This window comes from Zeus faber (genome assembly GCF_960531495.2).
Source record: "Zeus faber genome assembly, chromosome: 12".
Taxonomy (NCBI): Eukaryota; Metazoa; Chordata; class Actinopteri; order Zeiformes; family Zeidae; genus Zeus; species Zeus faber.
In genome coordinates, this window is record NC_137196.1 from 10,729,896 (window position 1) to 10,754,558 (window position 24,663).

Consider the following 24,663-nt stretch of genomic DNA (forward strand, 5'->3'; position numbering starts at 1 on the left):
AAGGGAAGAAGAAGAAGCAGCAGCAGCAGCAGAAGAAGAAAAGGGAGGAGGAGGAAGAAGAAGAAGAACAAGAAGAAGCAGCAGCAGCAGCAGAAAAGGGAAGAAGAAGCAGCAGCAGCAGCAGCAGCAGAAGAAGAAGAAAAGGGAGGAGGAGGAGGAAGAAGAAGAAGAACAAGAAGAAGCAGCAGCAGAAGAAGAAGAAGAAGAAAAGGGAGGAGGAAGAAGAAAAAGAAGCAGCAGCAGCAGCAGCAGAAAAGGGAAGAAGAAGAAGCAGCAGCAGCAGAAGCAGAAGAAGAAGAAGAAGAAAGGGGAGGAGGAAGAAGAAGAAGCAGCAGCAGCAGCAGCAGAAGAAGAAGAAAAGGGAGGAGGAGGAGGAAGAAGAAGAAGAACAAGAAGAAGCAGCAGCAGAAGAAGAAGAAGAAGAAAAGGGAGGAGGAAGAAGAAAAAGAAGCAGCAGCAGCAGCAGCAGAAAAGGGAAGAAGAAGAAGCAGCAGCAGCAGAAGCAGAAGAAGAAGAAGAAGAAAGGGGAGGAGGAAGAAGAAGAAGCAGCAGCAGCCGCAGCAGCAGAAGAAGAAGAAGAAGAAGAAGAAAAGGGAGGAAGAAGAAGAAGAAGCAGCAGCAGCAGCAGCAGCAGCAGAAGCAGCAGCAGCAGCATCAGAAGAAGAAGCAGCAGCAGCAGCAGCAGCATCAGAAGAAGAAGCAGCAGCAGCAGCAGAAGCAGCAGAAGAAGAAGCCGCCCAGCTTAAAACGTTGTTTGCCAAACGCCGTGAACCACCTTCGTTAGGTTGGAGGAACGGGCGCGGGCGGCGTCGCCACGTTGCCTTGGCAACGCGAAGATTGTGATTCAAAATCAGTGACGTCACGTCCTACCCAGAATCCTCGGCTAGCTCCGGCCGAATGCTCCGCAAAACACTTGTGTTTTGTTCGCCGCGCCCGAGAGTGAAACCGCTGGACACGACCGAGTATCGTCGGAAAGCACCGCCCGCACACCGCGCCGCTCGACCGCGCACGCGGGGAGAAGACCGACGGCGCACGGTACGTCTGCGGAGGACCCGTTCGGCACGGATAATGTCGCTAGCGCTGCTAGGTGGCTAGCGCTAGCCCAGGAGCCAGTCGGGAAAGGGGGACGCGAAACGACCCCGTTGCCGTGTCCCTTTCGCTCTTTTGACTCGGCCGATAGGTCGTTCTTGCCTTTCTGTTGGCGTTGCTTTGTCATTGTTTTGTTTTTGTTCGATCTGCTCCGCCCCAATAGTAACCGCAGACGCGAGAAAACATCACAGTGGGCTGTGATTTTTGTTTTTTTGTGTTCATGTTCGATCGTACCGATGTTGTGATTCACTCAGACAAGCAACGGAATCCTAACCGTGAAAAGTGGGACAAGTCTATTTATTTATTTATCGCCCTCTGAATGCATTCAATTATAAACCTAAAGTTTTGTCTCTACTCTCTTGTCTCTAGTCATGGACCAGGACTATGAGTGTAGACTGCTCAGGCAGATCAACATCCAGAATGAGAATGCGACCCCTGTAGTAAGTAAATCATTATTACATGTACATAACCGACCTCTACTCAGTGAAGTTCATCAATCGTTGGTTTTGTTATTCCATGGTTGTATTTGTTGTTGTTTGCTATATTCTGCGCTCTGTGGAGTTTTACAGGATGTTTATTTCTGCTGTAGAGGGCACGTTAATCCACAGGCATTCATAGAGCTAGAACACGCTGACATCTGTACAGGTTTCCGTAGTTAAAGGGCGTATTCTGCTTTCAAATAAAAATTCCCTTTTTGACAAAAATAAATTGACATCTTATTTTGACCTCACTTCCAGCAGAGAGATTCCCTTTTAAAGCAGGGGCCCCAAACTCCAGGCCCGGGGGCCACGTCCGGCCCGCGGGACAGTTTAATGTGGCCCGCTATAATGGTGATAATATATTGATAAACCTGGCCCGCAAATAAAAAATAATTTAAATCACAATGCTTAATTAATCCACTCAAATGCACTTAATGTTTTTAAAATGTGAAACAGAATTAAGTAGATCATAAGAGAGCTATTTCTAACGGGATTATGAGGCAATTCACTAATGTGCGGGAGAAATAAACAAAAACAAAAAAACAGGCCGGTTTTCCCTTGGAGTTCAACACGGTCCCCCTAGAAGAAGACACCCTGGTCATTAGGTTTGGGACCACTGCTTTTGCGGTATCTAAATCTGATATCGAGAGGCACCACATTTCTTGACGCCCCACAATATCATTGCAATTTGCAAGCGGGTCAACTGACTTTTTTGTGTCTGAATAAATTCTCATTCAACTAAACTAGATATGAGGAGGTGTGTAAAATTGGAAAAAGTCTCTACAAAGTACACTCAATTTGAAACCCCTTTCAATTTTTTAAAAGTTTGTTCGTTTGGGAAGTTTTGTGGCTTAAAAGTCAAATTTGTGTGACTGTTTGAGACAGTGAAAAAGGCAAACAAACTGAGTCTTTCAATAATTAATTAGACATACATAAATAAACAAAATAAAAAAATATATACATGCATGTATCTCAATAGAATTTTTTTATTTCCGTTTAAAGAAAAATAAAAAAACAGCCTTCTTGTCATTTACCTAATTGTAATTTGTATGGTACTGTTAAAACATTGCACCCGTAGTCACTCATTCCTTTGTCCTTTCTCTGCCCCCCTCGTCTCGGTCTCTCCTCCGCTGTGCAGAAGGCCGCATCCGGCGTGCAAGCTCTGGCGACGACCAATTCCCCGCTGTCCTCGCCCAGCAAGCACGGCGACCGCTTCATCCCCTCCCGCGCAGGAGCCAATTGGAGCGTCAACTTCCACCGCATTAACGTAAGTCGGCGCATGGACTCGAGCGCATTCATAGATTTACTGTTTTTAAATGTTCTGCAACCTCCACGTGGTCGTTGGTCAGTTTTGATAAAGAACGGTTCCTTGTCTTTTCTCTGTTTTCTTCCCTACACTAGGAAATTGAGAAATCGCACAATCAAAACAGGAAAACCAAAGAGGGCACAACAGACAGCAGCAAAGGTAATGTGATTTTTTTTTGATTTTTTTTTTAAGCTTATTTTCAAATCAGAATGGGTTTCAACCGCCAGATTGATGTGTACATACGAGGAACTTGTTCTGGTGAGGTTTTGTGTGTTACCCTGCAGATAGTTGGTATTAAAAACCTTCACGCCTGAAAAAATAGTCTGATATACAAAAAATATACAAAATGCGATACCATGCACAGGGAAATTATTGATGGTGTGTATAAAGGGTATGAATTATAAATGTGAATTTTATTATATGTACTAACTTGATTTTTTTTATTTATTTTTACAAATTCTAAATAATAAACATGGTTGAAGAAAAGCTGCTGTCTCATTTAGTATTTTTTCCTTCTTTCTGTGTTTTCATTTTTTAATTTCTCCACCCGCAGCAGACGGCCTGGCCTACTCAGCCCTCCTGAAGAACGAGCTGCTCGGGGCAGGCATCGAGAAGGTCCAGGACCCCCAGTCCGAGGACCGCCGCCTGCAGCCCTCCACCCCTGTCAAGAGAAGCCTTTTTAGTGTAAGACACATGTCGCACTGCTGCAGTTTACATGGCGGTTGTTTTGAATCGATTAATCAAACTTTTTGCATTTTTGGATTATTTTTTTTACAATTCTTTGCAAAGTATATGTGACACGAGGATGTAATAGGCTATAAAATGACAAAGTCTTATGAACCAAACAGACATCTTGAATTGGTGTAATATGGTTACAAAGCAGTGAAACACAACTACAATGCTATGTGATTAATTCAAATATATTTTGATCAATTATTCGGTTATTTGTTCCACCACTACTTCAAAATCCTTGATTTAAGTATTTGAAGTTTTAAAAGTGCTTATTATTATATATATTTTTTTAAAGCATTGTAAATCATTTTGTTGTGCAGTATTCCATGACTCCCAAACGGGCTCTTCCGGAAGAGGATGGCAACGCAGTCTCTCCGTATTCCTTATCGGCCGTTAGTAGCAACAGGTACTTATTATGTTACTTATCAGAGAAAGACCAAACCTTATATTTGATCAAAATCAACAGCATTTTTATTTCTGTGTGTTTTTTGTGGGGGTTTTTTTACGGTTCGTGTCCTATAGTCAAAAACTGCTGCGATCGCCGAGGAAACCCACCCGGAAGATTTCCAAAATTCCGTTCAAAGTATTGGACGCCCCCGAGCTTCAGGATGACTTCTACCTCAACCTTGTGGACTGGTCCTCGCTCAACGTCCTCAGTGTGGGACTGGGGACCTGCGTGTACCTTTGGAGCGCCTGCACCAGCCAGGTGGGTGCGGAGGTTCACCAGTGGACGTTCTAGAAGGAGCCAGTACGAGACCTCTGCTTGCCGAAACCGTGTACTTTGTTGTTGATATTTCCAAAACTGAGCTGTTATGCCGATTATCCATTCACACGTTTCTTTTGTTTTCCCCTCTTCACCGTCCTCCAGGTCACCCGTCTGTGTGATCTCTCCGTAGAGGGAGATTCTGTGACATCCGTGGGCTGGTCTGAGAGGGTAGAGTCCTTATTTCCCTTTCAGTCTTGGTACCAGTTTAACGTCATTAAAGCTTCTGTGGTTCCTTGACTTTAAAACGCATAAAGTTTCTCCTGCAATCCGGGACAAACATCGTCGTTAACTGTACTTGTACTGGAGGGGCCACACACGTATTGATCAGCGTCCTGCGTGTTTCAGGGAAACCTGGTCGCCGTGGGAACCCACAAAGGCTATGTACAGATCTGGGACGCGGCGGCGGGGAAGAAACTCTCTATGCTGGAGGGACATACGGCCCGAGTCGGTGAGTGGAAATGAGTGGTTCAACGAGCCAGGCACGTTTTCAATTTGAAGACGCCCTCCCGTGTGTTGACTATTTTCTTCCCGTCCTTTGCACCCTCGTGTCCAGGCGCGTTGGCGTGGAACGCCGACCAGCTTTCGTCGGGGAGCCGCGACCGAGTCATCCTGCAGCGCGACATCCGGGCCCCGCCCGTCCAGTCGGAACGCCAGCTCCAGGGACACCGGCAAGAAGTCTGCGGCCTCAAGTGGAGCACAGATCACCAGCTGCTGGCGTCGGGCGGAAATGATAACAAGGTAGAATCATAGAACCGGCCCCTCGTGTTGACACTTTGATTTCACCGGACTCAACTTAAATCCACTTTCCTTCTCCCCGGCTCTGCGCTCTCCCTCCTCTCTCCGTGCAGCTACTGGTGTGGAACCACTCGAGTGTCCTCCCGGTGCAGCAATACACGGAGCACCTGGCGGCGGTCAAGGCCATCGCCTGGTCGCCCCACCAGCACGGCCTGCTGGCGTCCGGCGGCGGCACGGCCGACCGCTGCATCCGCTTCTGGAACACGCTGACGGGCCAGCCGCTGCAGTGCACGGACACCGGCTCCCAGGTCTGCAACCTGGCCTGGTCCAAGCACACGAACGAGCTGGTGAGTTTGTGTCATGTATGTATGTATCACTGTTTTTCCAAAGAAAATAAAATAATTTTATTGATATTAAATGAAACTGAAAAAAAAAAAAAAAAATGCAGTCTGCAACCGTGCGTAATGGGAACACTTCTCCATCACTGCCCGCCCCCCCGTCAACAACAACAGTTATATTGTGCATCAGGATATTTGGGTGGGACTGGATCAAGATATAACATTTTGGATATAGCCCAAGCCTTGCGACCGTGTCTCTGCGGTCCCACACGTGACGAGGGGACTCCGATCGGAATCTCACATGTCGTTTCTATCCCGCAGGTGAGCACACACGGTTACTCCCAAAATCAGATCCTGGTGTGGAAGTATCCCTCCCTCACGCAAGTGGCCAAACTCACAGGACACTCCTACAGAGTGCTGTACCTGGTCAGTAAAGGAGTGTGTGAGTGTGTGTGTGTGAGTGAGTGTGAGTGTGCATTTGGAGCAGACGCTAACTCTGCTCCGGTCTTCGCAGGCCATGTCCCCCGACGGGGAGGCCATTGTGACGGGTGCGGGAGACGAGACGCTTCGGTTTTGGAACGTCTTCAGCAAGATGAGGTCAACCAAGGTAACTGACCCTCAACACCATTCCTGGAAGGTTACACATCCACACAGATTACACACACAAAGCTCAGTATCCCCCCCAAACCTTCTCAGACTTGTCATGAAGACTGCTGTAGGGCCTTTTCCCCCATATGGAGAAGCTGGCACAAGGTAACGTGCATATGGAAAAATAATGGGTACACGCCTGCCAGTATAGAATGATACATAGATATGCACACGGCGTACAGACTCATAGTAGCGTGTTTAAGCCTGGACCCTTGTTTTGTGATTGCCATTTAGATAATTACCGCCTTATAAAACAAAATCCCCTCCCCTTCGCCGAGCCCTACCATTTCCTCTTGTCCATTCCTGTGATGCGGCTTGACACTAAGTGTGCGTGTGTGTGTGTGTGCGTGTGTGTGTGTGCCCTCTCCACAGCTGTTGCCTTTAACACCGGGTGCTCTGCTCTCTCTCTCCTTCTCCCCCACAGGAGTCAGTGTCGGTGCTGAACCTGTTCACCAGGATCCGGTAGTCAGCGGAATCGAACCCCGGCGCGTATTTTCCCCCCACCAGGAAGTTCTGTTTATCCCGTGCATGCATTTCGTCACGTCGACCCGAGGAGTCAAGTTTCTAAGTTCTGCCGCTGCCTCCCAGTGAGCCCCACCTGCTCCTGAAAGGCCTTTGTGATTCTGCTTTGTTTACAGACTGACGTTACGCACACCTGCCAAATAATGAGGGTTGGGTTTGTTTGTTTTTTTAATTTATTTTGCATTTCTTCTTTATTTTACATTTAGTCTTGTTTGTTTACTTTGCCAGTGTTGATTGTGTGTATAATTTTATTTTTTAAGATCTGTAGAGGGTGTTTAGCTTTGTTCCTGCCTTAACATGATTATAGCTGATGTAAAACAAAAAAAAAAAGATCTACTCATACAAACTCCTGCAAAAGATATATATATATTTCATTCACAGCTCCAGGTTCCGTCAAATTTTTATTTTTTATTTTTTTTAATTGTTAATTGTCAACACATTTTGAAAATTGGGAGGTTGCTCAACTTGTAAAATGTTCGAATTCTACTCACCAATGCAGAAACTTGTTTATTTGACTAAAATATATTTATCATCTAGGAAAAAAAAAGGATTGATATTAATAGCTACTATTATCAGAACCTATATTATTGTTATTTTGGCCTAAATTGCATTTTTTAAGTACACATTCTGGGAACCATTTGGTATTACAAGCAGAAATTGTGAAAAACAAACACATTTTCCATTAACCACAGTACTAAAAAAATAGATAACTCATTTTTAGTCAAACAGAGTTTGCTTATCATTATGAATCGACTTTAAGTCACAGTCACAATATCAGATTATGGTTGCTTATCACAGCTTGCAGCAGTATTTCAAGAACACTGGAAATAGGAATTTTGTTGAAAAGAAAAAATCGTGAATAGAAGTTGTCATGTCTTTGCCTCGTTTGTCTGGAGGTGACTTTTTTCCTTTTGGACTTGGTACCTTTTTAAAGTGTTTTTGTTTTTTTTAAGGACAGTAAAAAGTTGAGGCCAGAAATGAAACCGTGCATTGTCTTTCTTCTACGTATGTGAAGAAAAAAATAATTCTAAGGATTTTCCCATTTTTTCAGTTTGAACATTGAGTTGGGTGAGCTAATACTATTTTTTTTAAATTAACACTATTTATTTTGTGCACTGTCGCAGGTTTTTGTGAAGCAGTGGCATGTCTGTTCATGTCTCTTATTTTATGTGAGGGAATCTCACTTTCTGTACATCCTTTTATGCCACTGACAACAAAACAAAGCTGCCAACTTGAAATAAGTAAAGAATGTTGTAATGAAAAGATATTTCTGTACTAAGATAAATAAAAAAAACATCTTGTTAATTTCGGTTTGGTGTGTTATTGCTTTATATAAATATGAATGCAATATAATGCAATGCTGACACACTGTCTCCAGTGTTCCTTCTTAGCAATAGTATTACAAATAGATTACATTGAGACTTACTAATTTGTATGAAATCCATTGCACATCAGTTCCGCTTTGGAGTGAAGTCTATTCCCAACACCAGAGGGCGCTGTCCTCCTATTTCATCGAAGGGGTTGCCAAGTCTGCTTTTAATAAGCGACTTTGGGCCTGTTTTTTGTCCCTTAAGTTGCGTTACAATTTTGAGAGTGGCAGTTATTTGGGATTGTCTGAAAATGTGGTTGCTTTTCAAGAAAAAATCCTATACATTTATGAAAATCTGCTTAGATGTATGATATTATTTGTCTCGAGACAGTTGAAAACAACGCCTGTCAAAGGACCGTTGCTAAATTCATCATGAAAAGTGATCGATCTTGATTAAATAGATGGATTTCCCCCCAGAACATCAGGGTTATTGTCTCGGCTCTATCACGTTAAACTCGTATGCTCTGCACAGTGTTTTTTTTTTCTTTCTTTTACTAACATCTGATGCAATAAGGTCACCGCCGCACCCCCTGGTCTACAGGCCAGACCCTTCTCTTCTCTTGACCGCACTTTAATGCGGAGGATGTGATCACATTCTCAACCACATCCTTTCAATTCATCGGCTTTTTGGGGCCCAATTAAATTGAAAATCGATGAGTGGGTTATTCATTTAACTATTAATTAAGTGAAAACTCAACATCATATTGATTATGAGCCATTAAAGAATAAAAAATGTAAAAACTGAGATGCCCATTCTTGTCTATCTTCATAAATGTTGCGTTCATTTTTATGTTGTGTGTCTGGTCCTGTTGTCCCACTGAAAGACAAACTTCCACCTCAAAAGCAAAATCGACCCCATAATTATTTTTGATACTTTTTGAATCTCGCAATTTTTTTTCTTTTCAATTTTTAATAACTTGCTGAGAGGTTTTGGGCTTTATTCATTCAAGGCGATGTACAGTATTTTGTAGATCAGCTGTGAAACAATCTTCTTTTCAAATATTAAAGATTTTGAATTGGGGGAAATAATTTTCAAGGCACCGTAGGGACAAAAATGCTTATTAGTGTGTAATTATTAATTATAATTAAAGTAACAATATGTGTGTGATGTGTGATGTGCTCTTATTTGGCGTTATATTCAAGATCACAGCCAGAGAACACAATAATGGAGATGAGCAACTCGAGGTAACAAAGCTACCTGAAACAGTCAGGGGACGGACACCTTTCTTTCAGTCAGACTCAATTACCCTGGCATGAAATGTTCTGCATTGTGCGCTGTAATGATTTGATACATCGCCTGAATCTGACACATTCATGAAGAGTCTTCCACCGCCCTTCTTTTTCCATTTTGGAGAGTTGTAACACAGGGGGGTGACTGATATGCATAATCCTACCTCCCCATGTCTCTATCAAGGGGCATCATGCAGAGCAATGTTCGTTGTGTGACTAAGCCTCACCACAGAGCACCCAGGACCTTCCCTCAGGAGCCTCCCTAAGCTAAACTCATATGCTGTGTTGATATCATCCAATGGGGAGAGAAAAGGAGCAGGTCCTTTGTGTTGCATAATAGCCTCGGCCACCCAGGCTCCTGCTCATTTTGTCAGAGGGAATAGAGGCCATGAGGGTTTCATTCACCAATAGACAGAGACTCTCCCAAGTAGCACCTTTGTATCCACACAGGGGGGGAAGGAGGGGTGGAATGTTCTTTTTGTGGCCCGTAACCTGTGAGATACAGTAGGAAAAGTGAGAAACTTTGTGGCAGGGGCCTCAAACCCAAATGACCTGGGGGCCACTGGCCAGGTCTTCTCCCAGGGAGGCCACGTTGAACATGGAGGGGAAAACAAACACTCCCTTGTTTTTGTTTCACTCTCATTAGTGAATTGCCGAATGGATACTTTGTTAAAAATAGACACAATCATTATCAAATCATCTTTGTTATATTCTGTTTTACTGTTTTACATTCTGAGGTTAGTATAATGACAATATATTATAAACTTGTAAATTGTCTCGTGAACCACATATGGCTCACGGCCCGTAGTTTGCCCCCTGCTTTATGGTATGATTACCTCAGTTATTGTCAGATAAAATATTAACTGATGCAGGTGCCACTGAAGATAAGAAAAGTGGTATATTTTTTGCATATTTTGACGTCTTCGCACAATAAAATACATCTTTGGAATTAACTATATGGGATGAAACAGCATGATAAACATGTTAGAAGGTTGTGAACATAACCTTGAATATGAACACACAGTAGTTAGGAGCCTAATATTAGTCATATAGAAAATCCCTAAAGCAAATTGAAATAGGTACCGACACGATCCATTGCTTTATCATAGCCTGTCATACCATTGATTGTTTTCATTATTAATAAATTCAACCATTACGTCTACACACAGTATAGCATACCACTCAAAGCTACCAAATGGCATAAAGACATTGACAATCTGGTTATCTGGCTGGACCTTATTTTCATCAACTATATTCAGTTTATTATTATTAGTATTATTATTATATATATGTTTGAAATTATTATTATTATATTCATGTTTTCCTCTTGGTACTTTTTATTAATAGCAGTGCTTTCACATTCTAGTGCCAAGATTACACAGGTTTAGTCTCCGCAGTTATAATGGTCAACGCATTTTTTGGATATTTTGCCATGTCTCTCCATCGCGCCGTCAGATATGGACCACAACAAGCGCCCTCCTCTTGCCAGCGCGGCGGGTCGTGTAGTGTAAATCCTCAGTTTTGAATTTGAAAAATAAACAAACAAACAAACAAATAAATGACTACAATTTAAAAACGGACCACTGATTTGCCCCACCCTTAGAGGACCGACAGACATCGGATGTCAATTGGTTTCCCTTCGCCGTCGTCACTCCGGATCGATCCACCCCTTCTTCCGCTCGGACTCTCGGGCGTATATAACCGGAGGAGCGCGTCTCTCCCTGACCTACCCAGTAACACCACACCATAATAACCATTACGTGCGGCAGATGGGAGGGGTCAGGCTCCGTCTATTCCGCTGGAAGCAGTGAAGGGGTGATGGAGACGGAGCCTAGATGTGCTCATCCACAAATATACTCATTTACACTGAAATCGGGGGTTGTTTTTTTCCCCCCCCTCCACGTTAACAAGGGCAGCGGGGTAAGTCTATCGATATCGTTCCGTGTTCCAATATTCATTTGCGGCGCGTTGATCGCGGTTCCAGTTTTCCGCCGCTCGCACACGTAGTGTTCCGTGTACCGTGTTGTCGTGTGCTGTCGATCTGTTGAAAAAATAGTGACGGAAATAACACAAAACGCTGCATTCATGGTGTCGCCGGATTTTCAAGGTTATAAAAATCTGCGATCATCCTCCTCTCCCGGCGTCGGGCGATAATGGTCATAACGTTGCCGCAATAATAATAACAATTATACTAATAATAATACATTCATAAAATAGAGACGTTTGTGTGTGTTTTTTTGTGATATCGTATTCAATGTTGGGTTTTAAAAAAACAATCCTTGAAAAGAAAAGTTTGGTGCTGCAACAGGTGGCATGTTGTTCCCAGGCCGGAGCGGATCTGCCGAGGATGGACGTGGGGGAGGCAGGGCGTCATTCAGCACCAGCCCTGTGGACAGCTCCCACACCCCCTCACCCGAGGGGACCACAACGGTACCTCGTCTGTGATTTGCATCACTGATGTTTGTGTAGATCATTAACACAGCCGTGTAAAAGTCCTTCGCTTTTGACTCCCAAACGCCTGGACGACGCATAGTAATTGGCCCTCGGTATCCAGATGGACCGGGGTGGTTTCGCCGGTTGCCTCATGTGATATTTTTGTGACATCCTGTCATATTTTTCAGTCTGCAAGGTTATTTTATTTTGCTGAGAAGATAACGGAACGACTGGAAGCGAAATGGAGGCGAGGCGATTATTATCGCAGATTTATCCAGCCCCTCATTCTGTTTTTCCCACAAATCTGATGTCTCTCTCTCTCTCTCTCTCTCCCTCTCTCCCTCTCTCTCTGTCTCTCGCTCTCTCTCTCTCTCTCTCTCTCTCACTCGTCGCGTAGCTACCAGCTTTTGGAGCACGCTGGAGGACGGGAGAGAGACGGGAAAGAGACGGCAGAGAGACGGTCTCTTTCTCTCCCCCCTTCGTGGGACTTATTCGCACAAAGACGCAGAGATACATGTGATTCCTCGTAGCATATGGTGAATAGGGATATTTCGAGTGCCGCCCTCTCTTTTCTTCCCCTCCTCCTCCTCCCGTGTTCCCCTTTTGAGAGGGGCTGAAAGGTTGGCATTAGAACAACAAAGGAAGACTGGAATGTCAACAGGCTTCAGAGAGAAATGAGTAGAGAGAGTGAGGGGGGAGAAAGAGATAGAGAGAGAGGAGAGGGATGTAAGGTTTCAATTTTCTATTTTCTGAGACTCTCCAACTATCAGCCTGGCTTTTGGGCTACGTGCTCTTCCATGAGTACATCGCGCCAGGCCTTTAATGTGTGTGTGCAGGCACATTGAGGTATTATTGCTTATTCCTCTCTTTACAGGGTTCAAGCGGCAGATGCAAACACAGGAAGGAGGAGGAGAAGAGGAGGTGGAGCGCAAGTGAGCGCGCGAGCGAGTGTCGTGGTACCAAGTGGAAGACTAGTGATTTTGTTGTGGTACCGATCAAAAAACAACAAGTCCCAGTCTGCCTCTCGGCACACGTCACCTTCTTCCTGCTCGTGCCCGGCTGAATCACTCAATATCTTTTCATGATAATAAAAAGGCTCCTGCGCCTCTCATTCGAACCAGAGAGATGGATGAGATCCCTCGGCCTCTTCAAGCCGCGCGAACATCTTGGCTTGATGCAGCTCTAAAACATGCCACGCTTTTAAAGTATGTTGACCCCCGGTCACTTCTTCCCAAATCCGCTCTTTGTAGGAACTGCAAGATTTGCTTGACAAGGCGGGCAGAACCATCGATGTATACACGTCAAACTTGAAGGACGCCTTGATACCACTTGGGTTCCAGTTTTCTCTGCTATTTAACTGCAAGCGGTTACAAACAGCAGCCCTCCTCCGGTTAAAGTCGGGGCAAGGAGTTGCTTAGTTGATAAGCTACTCCAGAGGTGTAGTTCTGAAAAAGGGACGTCTAGAAGAGCTGCTTGCGGTGGCTGCCTCTGGCCCTGATGACGCCGGAGTGCTACCGCACTGACTTGTAAGGCTGTCACGCGCTGACAAATAGACACTCATTTACCACTGTCTAATATACCATGATGACGGTGGTGTGACAACCACAAAAGAAACAGGAGATAAAATAAAAAAAAATAAAAACAGCTAGAAGGCTGATGTGTTGAACTGTTTGTCAAAGCCCTGAGGTGATGGTGGCACCCGGCGGGCGGTTGTGCTGTGTGACGGCTCCCGAAGAAATCATTTTGAAAACTAATGGCAGGGGTAGGGCCCCTGTTTGCTACCTGCTGCGGGACACAGGAAGACTTGGCCCGACAGTGAGCGGAAAACCCCCGTTCCTCACCAGAGATTAAAAGAGATGTCACGGACCTGTGCCCTCTTATCATTTCCAGCAAAACTGACTTAATCCTTGTATTATGTTTCAGTGTTTAACTAATGAATACTGTTTCGGCCAGAAATGGCCGGTGCTATTAAAGTTACCTCAAAATTGTTAGATATACATATTTAACCTCCTCAAAAAGCAATTATTTCACATTATTATCATATCACTGACAATCACTACAAACTTGACCAGATATTACATTTTTTTTTGTCAACATAGGACAGGTCTTCCTTCATATCAAACCACTTGTTTGTCATTACAAAGCACACAATATGCACTATTTATTTTCAAATTGGTCAGGATGGTCATAATGTTTATTTGCTGGCATGTTTTTACTATCTTACACATGTAATGCTCGCCTTGCATCTGATGAGGCAGATTTGGCACAATAACATTCATTATGACGAGCTGCCCAAGTGACCTCGACATGATGACAAATGTAACTCACATGAAAACAGTCATGAATAATTGAATTTACTTTGTTTTAAATAACAAGACAGCACATTTTAATGTATACATAAGGCACCGGGTTTGTGTTGTTCAGATTTGATGTCATGAACTTGTGTAACTGCAAATCTAGTACTATAGGCTCTGGGAACATTCTGATGATGTTTTCAACTGACTCCACAGGGGGGGGGGGGGGGGGGGGGGTTTGTGACCATGTTATGTTTCCATTCCATCAGCATCGCCCCTCTTTCAATCTGTGAATTTTCTTCTTCATCAGAGGATGATTCATTGTACTCCGAATTCTGTTCAGCATTGTCCTCAGTTTCGGACAGTTTCTCCTCTGTCACTGTCTAAGATTAGAGCGACGGCTTCATTGACTGAGATTCTTCTTCTCGTGTTCCTCTTCTGACTTTGTGTTCTGGCTTCTGAGTGACTGAATTAGTAAATGGTGAGTGGGACCTTTTTATGTCAGTCAGGAACACGCAGAAAGGTGTAAGGGACAATTGATTTAGTGGGGATCGCTCGGAAAGGGTTATCACATTCAAACATGAAAAATTAAACTATATGGTCTCTCTCTCACACACACACACACACACACACACACACACACACACAGTCTCAGAAGCATAATGTGGTGCATTTGGTGTAACAAACAACACGCGCTCATAGCGACCTCATTGACCTCCAGTCTGATTTGACGCACGACACACACACATAAATATTTATCTCCTTTTCTCTCCTCTGAACTCGACACAAAAACTCTTTAAGCATCTCAACAACGAGCGCCTCCCTAGAAATTCACTTTTCCCGTTATCACAATATTGATGACTAAAATATAAAGATTTGTGCTCGAAATTGCTTTTTTAAAATCTCTTCGGGTAAGAACTGGTGAGAGACCCGCTCACCTCCCTGTAAGGCTCCTAATAGGCAGCTCGCTGGTGCCTCATATGTGCCTAGCTCCATTGCTAGGCAACACAAAAATAAGTGCAAAAACAATTTGTTTACCGGCCACCCAATATAAATGCCTCGATGTTTTCAAGGTTTCGGAATGCGTATGTACAAATCTTTTACAATAGAGTGTGAGATGTTTTATTTTTTCCTTTAGCATTGATAAAATAAAACGTAACTGAGCTGTAGGAGTGGACTCAATAGGGAAGCTTGTTACCAAAATGGGAGAATGGGTGTCTATTTTCAATTTAGAGAGGGAGGGACATAACCCCTGTCAAGTCTTTTGGGTCCCAGGAATTAAGCCTGTCTGTCACCTATAGCACAAGAGGATAATTATTCCAGCCACAAAATCTAGACCGGCATTAAAATAGGCTCGGAGCACCCATGACCCATGATCATCTTGGAAATAATGAAAATATACCGCTACAAACGAATCGTAAGGAGAGAGGGAAATAAAATGTGAGACTTTCTGAATGGTGGGGAAAAATAGACGAGGTGTGTAAAAAGACTGGCATCGCACATGCAGATCTCAGGGGGGCGGACCTCCCGCCTCACCAATATTACTATCTGGGCACCCGGCCTAAGCGGCATGGGATGCCAACTGTTCTCAGTGGGCAGCCATCACCAGCATCCCGACACGAGCGAGAGAGAGAGAGAGAGAGAGAGAGAGACAGACAGAGAGAGTCGGCAGACGGCGTACGACTTTGTACAACAGTCCCATTCATTCCCATACACCCAAGAGGTTGTCTATCAATGGACATGGGGATGATAACAAGTGTTCTGGACATCAGGGAGATACACGGAAAAAATAAATCACTGCATTGATCCCCCAAAGGGAAATTCAGGAAGGATAGATATACATATCAGTTTATTTTAAATGTATATTTTGCCATATTCAAATGGAGAATATACTGTATGAGGCTACAGTATATAAGGATTCAGTTAAACCTTAAATTGTTGCTGCGTCCCAAGTATTGAGACTTCCAGTAGTGTAGAAGAGTTAAATTGTACTTAGACACTTTCACGGCAGCTTTATAAAAGGCAAACATTGTTTTGGTTAGGGTTCATGTGTCTCAGAGGGTTTGTTTCCAGATAAGGTAGAACCTCTTCATAGGCCAACCTACCAACCTCGGTTCATATCCTCTAAGTAAGGAATCTGAACTATAGAACCTGGGTCTAATGTTTCCATCCATCCATCCATGATAGGCTGGAAAGTAGTAGCTTCCATAATAAATTTCAAACCATTATCAGGTGTTAGGAGCATTTTGAGAAGCAAAGTAATCGTAGTGGGGGATATTAGATGACAGCCACACTCCGCATGATCGACCGTCAGCCGTCTCCCCAGCTCAATTTACTTTTAAATTTCTCTCATTAATTTACATGACACAGTGAATGCACAAACCATTCACAAAAAAAAGAAATAATAATAATAATAATAATAATAATAATAATAATAATAATAATAAAGATTCAGCTGTGGATGGAATTTTGTGGACTAGTTTTCAAAACCGGCTTTAGTTTCATGTTCAATATTACAAAGACATTTTTTTTAAGTTTACATTTTGGATGTAAATGGGTCTTAATTTGCCTGCTCTGCATTGGGACAATGGAAGCGAAGCAGCTCAGTCGCAAAATCTGAAATACACCAAAATTAAAATCCCTTTTTATAAATAACCAGGGGATGATTTGAGATCAAACAATACAGAAAAATTGGCCTTGACTTAAACGTTGTCATTTAATTAACACATTTAATTACTTTTAAGAAGAGAAAATTCCCTCCCTCCCTGCCCCCGAGGCTTAATAAAGTGTTATCTTCTAAAATCTAATCTTAAAGGGAATATTGACTGTTTTGAGATGTACATTTAAATGTGAAGGTCGTTTGGGGATGTGACTGAAATGGTAAATTCTCTTTTCACCTCAGCTATAAACATTCAAAACACAGCAGCCATTTTCCACACGGACGCCTTTTTGTTTAAAAATGTCTCACATTATATTTACAAAAAGACAACACACATGTAGGAATACAGTAAGTGATACCGTGAGGCCTGGATGTCACGCTATTGCGTTACGGCAAGGAGCGAAAACATCAGTCTAAAATACAAATGTTCGTAACCAAAACACGAAAACCAAAGTCATGTCAGAGCACAAACATCATCTAAATGATCTTACATCGACAACAGCATTTTAATAGAATATAAAATGAAGTTTTCTTGATGAAGCAGAAAGCATCTTCCGGCGTTGGGAGACACATACAAATCGCTTATAGATAACGCGTCAGGGACATCCAAAAAAAAGACCGAAACGTCTTTACATTTTAATCTACAGTTGAATTCTTTGTACTTTTTTTTTTTTTGAGTATTAGGGAATTCCGTAAAAATCTAATCAAATCCGGCACGTTATGAAGCACTTAACATTTGACCACAAGCGTTTGCATGACGAACGAGCACAACCATATTTTTCTAAAATAAAATAAATAGCCTTGCATATACATTTATATAAAGTGAAAAAGTAAATGGGGAAATTCCAGGTCGGAACACTCGGGCATTGCTTGGGTTAGGAAAGGGTTTGTTTAATTAATTTTGCTACAGCGCCGGCTACAAACATTGGATATCGGTTCCAACGAGTCGGGGACTTTTGGCCGTGAATCCACGCCAATCAACTTTCCGGCACTGCTCCCCCTGAGGGAAACCGATCCTTTCGAGGGGAACACGTAACGACTTTTTGGCCTCGCCGATTCCAAATGCTACAACACCGCTTTGAAGGGCCGTGGCCATGACCTCAAGCTTTGTTTTTAGCTGTTTCCTAGCCAATGAGGGAGGGCTTAGGTTCAGTAAATAACACACTGCTGCAGATGCAGGAGAAGCCCGACATGACAGCAAGTGAGAATTGATCAACAGGGATAGAGTAAAATGAGTTTGACACATGATACCGTCAATGATAAACCATGAAATGAACTGTACATTTCTGCTACACGTTTAGCAACAATGCAAGAGAGTGTTCTCGGCTGGAATTTCCCTTCAAGGTAGGAAACGGTAATAATCTTTGATTTATTTGTGTTACCTAAAAAGAAAAAAACTTTTTTTTTTCCGGGTTCCCAAATTGTTTTAAACAAACAAAACTAAATAAGAATCCAAGATCAATCTTTTTTTTTTTTTTTTTTTTTTTTTTCCAGCTGTTACACAATTCCGACAGGTCTTATTTCTCACATAGGATTAACTGATAGTGTTATTTATAAAACACATGAATGTTCGATTAAAAAAAAATGACAAACAAACAAATAAAATGGTAGGTCTGCATAACTGAAAACTGGAAAAGGAAAGAAATAAAAATAAATCCCTTTTACCGTGGATGTCAGTAGACGCCAAAGAGAAAGGACCTACGCAGCCTGGGGGGTAGGGGGTTCATATTTTAAGGATATAATCTCCCAATTGGAGGTAAAGTGAAAGTTTTAACACTATTGCAGGTAACAACTGGTTGTGATATAAATAGGGATGCACCAGTGGCAATCTTTCACCGGCCGTGCCAATTCCCCACGTCAACTTTTGGCCAATATGAAGCAGAAAAAGGATTCAGTTTTCTTTTAATATTCGACATGTGATATGGTATCGGATCTAATACTCTCTGATAGCGATACCTCGCGTGGTGATACTGGCGCGTCCCTGGTAGAGGAGGAGGGGGAGAAGAAGGAGGGACAGAGCGAGTCGGCACTAGGTGGTCTTCACCAGGTCGTACACGTGGATGTGGAAGTCGTCGTCGTATTTTATGTAGTAGACTGTTGGCTTGGCCGGAACCTGATAGATCACCAAGCCCGTTCTCTTGAGGCCGTTATCTGTTATGTACTCCACCTGCTTACCCACGAGGCTCTCTGTCTCCTCACCTGGCTTCCTGTCGGCCGGAAGAAGGTGCTTGTTCTCTGCAAGATGAGAGGGAGAGGATATTAACGTGACTATAGTAGAATCTAAAGTATTTTGAGTAGAATAAATAACACCTTCAGACATAAACCAACACCATAAGTAAAGATGCCTGAACTAATCTATATATATATATATATATATATATATATATATATATATATAAAAATAAGTGAACAGTCAGTGAACAGTCAGTTCTTGAAATTGCGACTGGGTCAGAGCATCTCCAAAACGGCAGGTCTTGTGGGGTGTTCCTGGTAAGCAGTGGTTATTACTGGGCTGATTTACGATTAAATTGTCTATCGGCGATCGACTCCATCGATTGCGATTGACATTGAAGACAGACGGTTGTTTTGGTTTCGTTTTTTTTCCCGCCAGGAAAAATCTGAGAATTTAAACAGTGTAAGTGCAGTTTACTGTGTTCTGAAACTGGAGCAAAGAGAGAGAGAAGAGAAGAGGGAGCGAGAGAGAGAAAGAGGGAGAGAGGGAGCGGAGGCTCTCTCCCACTCTGCTCAAAGCTGTCGAGTAACCACTGGTAATCGTGTCTCACTTCCCCTCTACAGTCCCGTACAGAGACTTTTAGGGGCAGGTGCTCAAAAAAAAAAAAAAAAAAAGAAGAAAAGGCACACACAAAGGCACAACCCCAGCTCCGGTTCTAGGCATTTTGCTGCTCTGGGCAAACAGAGCAGAACAGTGGAGCCGCTGTGCGCACATCGCAGGTGCACCGAGGTGCGAGGTTCATGAGGAGTTCAAGTTCAGTTCCTCATGAATATATCTTGTCTAGACAATCTGCTACCTCGACATCCATTTCATTTAAAATAAAAAATTAAATCAAATAAGAAATGGGTCTGATAAGAAGGGCACAGTGGGGTCCACGGGGCCCCCCCCCGCTCCCAAAAAGTACCTGCCGCTAAAAATGCAAATCTTGTGATAATAATATAGCAACATGTAAAATAATCTCAGAGAGAAAGACTTAGATTTATTGTTTCTTAAGTTATTTATTTGTATGAAAAATGAAAAACGTAAACCTAGCTCGGAACTGGAGCAAGTTTTTTTTGTTTCTCCTCCAGACAGCACTGCGCGCCTGTGTTTATATTTATTTTTGTTTGTTTCCTACATGTATGAAAAAAAAACTTTTAAACACAACTGAGTTAAGGGACTGTCCAAGTCCTTACTCCGTAATGTTCCAAAAAACTCTGTGCATCCCCACTGTTGGGACACAGGTCTCCCCATTACTTTCCATTGCTATGGGACATAATTTAGTAAAAACTGGATGTTTTTGTGTAAATATTTTACTTGTAAATAATAAATCCTGCACTTCTGGAATGGGGAGACCACATTTGCCACATTACATTACGTTATATGTGATCAGAGATTGGAATTTTGCATGATCGACCAGGCCTAGTTAGTACCTACAAAAAGTGGTCCACGGAAGGACTACCGGTGAACCGGCAACAGGGTCATTGGCGCCCAAGGCTCATTGAAGCGCGTGGGGAGGAAAGTCTAGCCCATCTGGTCCGATCCCCAAGAGCTACTGTGGCACAAATTTTTGAAAAGGTAAATGGCTGGCTATGATAGAAGGGTGTCAGAAAACACCATCACAGCTTGCTGCGTATGGGGCTACGTAGCCCCAAACAGGTCAGAGTGCCCATGCTAACCCCCGTCCCCCACCAAATATGACGACAATGGGCACATGAGCATCTGATGAATCGCGTTTTCTTTTACATCATGTGGATGGGCTGGTGCATGTGTGTGGTTTATCTGAGGCACCAGGATGCACTATGGGAAGAAGGCAAACCGGCAGAGGCAGTGTGATGCTCTGGGCAATGTTCTGTTGGGAAACCTTGGGTCCTGGCATTCATGTGGATGTTACTTTGACACGTACCACCTACCTAAACATTGTTGGAGACCAAGTCCACTCCTTCATGGCAACGGTATTCCCTGATGGCAGTGGCCTCTTTCAGCAAGATAATGCACCTTGCCACACTGCAAAAATTGTTCGGATATGGTTTGAAGAACATGACAAAGAGTTCAAGGTGTTAACTTGGCCTCTAAATTCCCCAGATCTCAATCCAATCGAGCATCTGTGGGATGTGCTGGAACAAGCCCGATCCATGGGGGCCCCACCTGGCAACTTCCAGGACTAAAAGGATCTGCTGCTAACGTCTTGGTGCCAGATACGACAGGACACCTTCAGACGTCTTGTGGAGACAAGTCAGAGCTGTTTGACGGGAACTACACAATATCAGGCAGGTGGCTTTAATGTTGTGGCTGATTAGTGCATATTTTTTCTCTTTTTTGGACCAATTCCTTGTAGGTTTCATGACAAGACATAATGTGAACTCTAAAATGCAATAAACTACACCAGAGCAGGTTTTCAGCTGACGTTATATATATGAAAGGCAAAACAAGTCATATTGACAATCACTGTTTATAACACTGTTTTTGTTTAGCCCACAGTTTAGCCGCTACCATAGAATTATTTGAGCAAATTTGAATCGTTAAGGTTTCTTATGTTCCTTGTTTTCATCCTGATGTCAAAGGATTTTTAAGCTCTTGTGAGAAACATTGCAACAAATAGAATGAATTTGGTGACTTTCCATCTGATAAGTTGAATAAAGTCTATCCCATGTTTATGTTCTCACGTTCCATCTCTTCTTCATAGTGTAGATGTGTGTTATAGGCTTATAGACTGTATACTTGGATCGTGGCATAAAATTAACAAAAAAAACAAAACACAATTAAACCGTTCATTGCAATTATTTGTATCGTGATTCACCGGCAACTGATATTTCATGATTTTAGATCAGAGTTTTTTCTTAATTGCCAGGTCAAGTGTTCACTTGTCCCCAAGAATTGAGATGGAATATTGGGAGAGGCGGGTGGTGAGTAGATTGTTGTCAGAAGTATATAAAATAAAAGAAAATCCTTTAGTGTAATCACAGCAAAGCAGGGATATTCTGTCTAGGGGGGTAACAGCTCTTGTCCGCACAAGCCGGTCAAAAACATATTTTTTAGTGTATCCCAGTGCCAAGAGTCCCAGCTATTGATACATTAGCTTTGAATGAGAAAGAGCACAGTTGTTTACTTCGTTATTTGGAAGGATTAAGTTAATAGGTTCCTCTATTTTCCCGGTACAGGTCTGTCAACTCCTGGGCACGTACCTGACTCCGGTAGGACGCGCAGGTCTCCGTCCTTGTAGTCGTCCCACAGCTGGTACATGTAGAGCACTGGGTCCTTCTCATATGTGATGTAGTACCAGTGGGTCATTATGGGTGCCCGGGAAAGCACCATGCCTCTCCACTCGTTCTTCTCCCCGTCCTCCTTCTCGAAAAGATGCTCCACGGCCCGGCCCACGAGCTCTTCTGCGCCGGGGGGCACCTTGATTTTATTGTTCACTGAGGAATAAGATGGAGGAAGAGTTTATCTCACGGAGTAGACAAACAAACAAAACAACCAAAAGTGTGTGTGTGTGTGTGTGTGTGTGTGTGTGTGTGTGTGTGTGTGGGGGGGGGGTGACGACACTCACCGACTTTTTCCGCCAGCACCTGCAGGTTGGACACGCGCTCATCTTTGAACAGCTCGATGCCGTAGACGCAGTCGAAGCCGTCATATTTGACCATGTAGAGGGAGCTGTTGACAGTGAGGCGCTCCAAGACGGTGCCTTTCCACACCGTCAGGTTGCCCTTCTCCCGCCACGTGTGCTGGATCCTCAGGCCCAGCAGGTTGTCCGGGTCCGGTGTAAGCGTCGACGTCGAGCTCTCGCTCAGTTCCCCGCTGCTACGCTTCCTGGTCGCACAAACCGGATTTATTATTTTATTTATTCGTCCAACCATCCTAATTTCACACCTTTCCTCGTTTTGAGGAACAACAAAAAAAATAAAAAATAAACTATGCCAAACCACGGTGATGGGCCTTTGCTCGAACTCTGGACAGCCAAACAGCGCTCTCTACAAGCGCCGAGTGAAAGGTTAACCACAAAGTGATCTTTTCGGTTATAAAATTGTAGAAATTTAGTTCAAAAGTCTGCAATTTAGTTCAGAAATAAATCAGTGTAAAGATCATGTCTTTCCGAAGGTAAACAGTATAGCTTCTTCTAAGAAATAGTCTCTAAAAAAACTAAGCATCCAGAACAAGGCATTGTTACAAAGCTTAATTTTCTATTAAAATGAACAAAAAGCCAGGAGACGGCATTACTCAGGATAAATTAGGACTGGGCCGATATTGACACAATATTTTTGGATGAATACCTTGATATTTGGTAACTTCGCGACATTTTTGGGATGACAATAAGTTATATTTGAGAAACAATCCTTAGTAATGTGGAGATAAAGACCAAGTGTACAGAAGCGTTGATTAGCACATCCAGAACCGCCTATGAAGCTCATAAAATCACATTCCTGCAATGTACTGCAGCCTTTAAGAGCAGGAAAAGACAACTATTAACTAGATCGCGATATCACGATCACCAAAAATCCCAGACGATATCTAGTCTGATATCGCAACATCGATGTTGTATTCGGTGTTGAATCAATGTATCGCCCAGCCCTAAATGTTTACCTGCTGTCTTGTCACTGCAATCAGAACAAATGACATAACTGATCACTCTACATGTATTTCGGTCAGTGTGGGTGACGGTGTGGCAGACGGAGACCTCTTCGAGCCTACCTTCCACGTTTCTTTGACATGTTTCCATAAATCCACAGTCCTGTGAGACACAGAAGACAAGCCAGACTGAAGTTATGATCACAGAGCAGCTACGGCTGATATCTATTATGTCAGCCGGGAGGTTCTGATCCTTCTGTCCTGGCGTGCAGGAGGGCAGATCACGTCAGATCAGTCAGAACCACACGGCTGGCCTACAGGATGTAAACAACTAAATTCCCACAATACTGCACCGAGACCCTGCTGGGAAACACTGAAATAAGCCCCACTGACACGAGGCAACGCAAGGTCTGTGTCGACGCACCTCTGTTTGAATTGGAGCAACTTAATAACCAGTTCCAGTGGAAAACACATTGCACTGCAGTTTGGTACATAGCTGAACAAAAGGAAATGCAGCGACATGTAGGCGGTGATTTGCGCTCTAGTTGCTCCGAAATGACGTAAGGGTTCGTCTTGGTCAAATGAACATTCCTTTTATGTTGCTTCGGTGAAAAGCCAAACCGCATGAAAACGATTCGATAAGGGTTTACGACCTACCTGGGCAATATTTCTTACATCTGTTCCTATCAGCAGGGCAGATTCCTGCTCATGTAATGTAGTACGAGGAAGCGATTTCCCTTTGAACTACAACTACCGGAGTCAATGGCGGAGCCCGCACAGCATGTCGGGACTTGTAGGCAAACGGCCCGCCACCCGGGTGCCCTTCTGGCGCCCACGTCAAATTTGTTTTCTTTGTGCCTTCGACAATTTCGTTTACGCACCGTTGTGATGTGTTTGATGGGCGCGCTCCAGGGCTCCGGAGGTCCATCCAAACGGGTCGGCTGACTTCAAACACGTGGGAAATAGCGGACGTCCCCGTAGCTATTCGCGAAAGTGCAAAGGAATGAAACTACAATTCCCATAACTATGATCGGAGTCCCAAAAATAAAACATGGCCATTCCAATGGGTCTCCATTGGTCCTACCTAAAGGCATTTTTACAGATATTATCACTGGCAGCAAACAAAGTCATAAGCTTGTATGTCCTATCTATCTATCTATCTATCTATCTATCTATCTATCTATCTATCTATCTATCTATCTATCTATCTATCTATCTATCTAACTATCAAGGCGAGAAAAAAATATACACACGCAAACACACATAGAGTATATTTATATATACA

The 24,663-nt window shown here is 43.3% G+C and overlaps 2 protein-coding genes across 3 annotated transcripts; one reads left to right on the top strand and one right to left on the bottom strand.

Annotated features, from left to right (window-relative positions):
* The first annotated feature begins 900 nt into the window (after positions 1–900).
* Positions 901–7,841, top strand: LOC307238426 (fizzy-related protein homolog). 2 transcript variants are annotated; one of them, XM_080011395.1, is made up of 14 exons: positions 901–1,035; positions 1,459–1,529; positions 2,707–2,835; positions 2,970–3,033; positions 3,428–3,558; positions 3,927–4,012; positions 4,129–4,312; positions 4,475–4,540; positions 4,718–4,820; positions 4,926–5,110; positions 5,221–5,454; positions 5,767–5,871; positions 5,960–6,052; positions 6,518–7,841. In XM_080011395.1, exons 2-14 carry the CDS (start codon positions 1,461–1,463, stop codon positions 6,557–6,559), a joined length of 1,491 nt encoding a protein of 496 aa, XP_079867521.1. In that variant the 5' UTR covers positions 901–1,035; positions 1,459–1,460; the 3' UTR covers positions 6,560–7,841. The 2 variants fall into 2 exon arrangements, with proteins under 2 accessions (XP_079867521.1, XP_079867522.1); XM_080011396.1 differs by lacking the exon at positions 5,767–5,871.
* An 8,878-nt stretch (positions 7,842–16,719) lies between these two features.
* Positions 16,720–24,116, bottom strand: LOC307237896 (spindlin-W-like). Its single transcript, XM_080010694.1, has 5 exons — positions 24,036–24,116; positions 23,502–23,541; positions 22,363–22,622; positions 21,998–22,231; positions 16,720–18,835 (listed from the first exon to the last, which is right to left on the bottom strand). Exons 2-5 carry the CDS (start codon positions 23,519–23,521, stop codon positions 18,630–18,632), a joined length of 720 nt encoding a protein of 239 aa, XP_079866820.1. The 5' UTR covers positions 23,522–23,541; positions 24,036–24,116; the 3' UTR covers positions 16,720–18,629.
* Between the last annotated feature and the right edge of the window lie 547 nt (positions 24,117–24,663).

Coding starts and splice junctions, on each gene's coding strand:
- LOC307238426 (XM_080011395.1), top strand. CDS start 1,461: ATGGACCAGGACTATGAGTGTAGACTGCTCAGGCAGATCAACATCCAG. Junction 4,013..4,128: donor TCGGCCGTTAGTAGCAACAG/GTACTTATTATG, acceptor CGTGTCCTATAG/TCAAAAACTGCTGCGATCGC. Junction 4,541..4,717: donor CCGTGGGCTGGTCTGAGAGG/GTAGAGTCCTTA, acceptor TGCGTGTTTCAG/GGAAACCTGGTCGCCGTGGG.
- LOC307237896 (XM_080010694.1), bottom strand. CDS start 23,521: ATGTCAAAGAAACGTGGAAG. Junction 22,623..23,501: donor ATGTCAAAGAAACGTGGAAG/GTAGGCTCGAAG, acceptor TTGTGCGACCAG/GAAGCGTAGCAGCGGGGAAC. Junction 18,836..21,997: donor GCGCGTCCTACCGGAGTCAG/GTACGTGCCCAG, acceptor CTCATCTTGCAG/AGAACAAGCACCTTCTTCCG.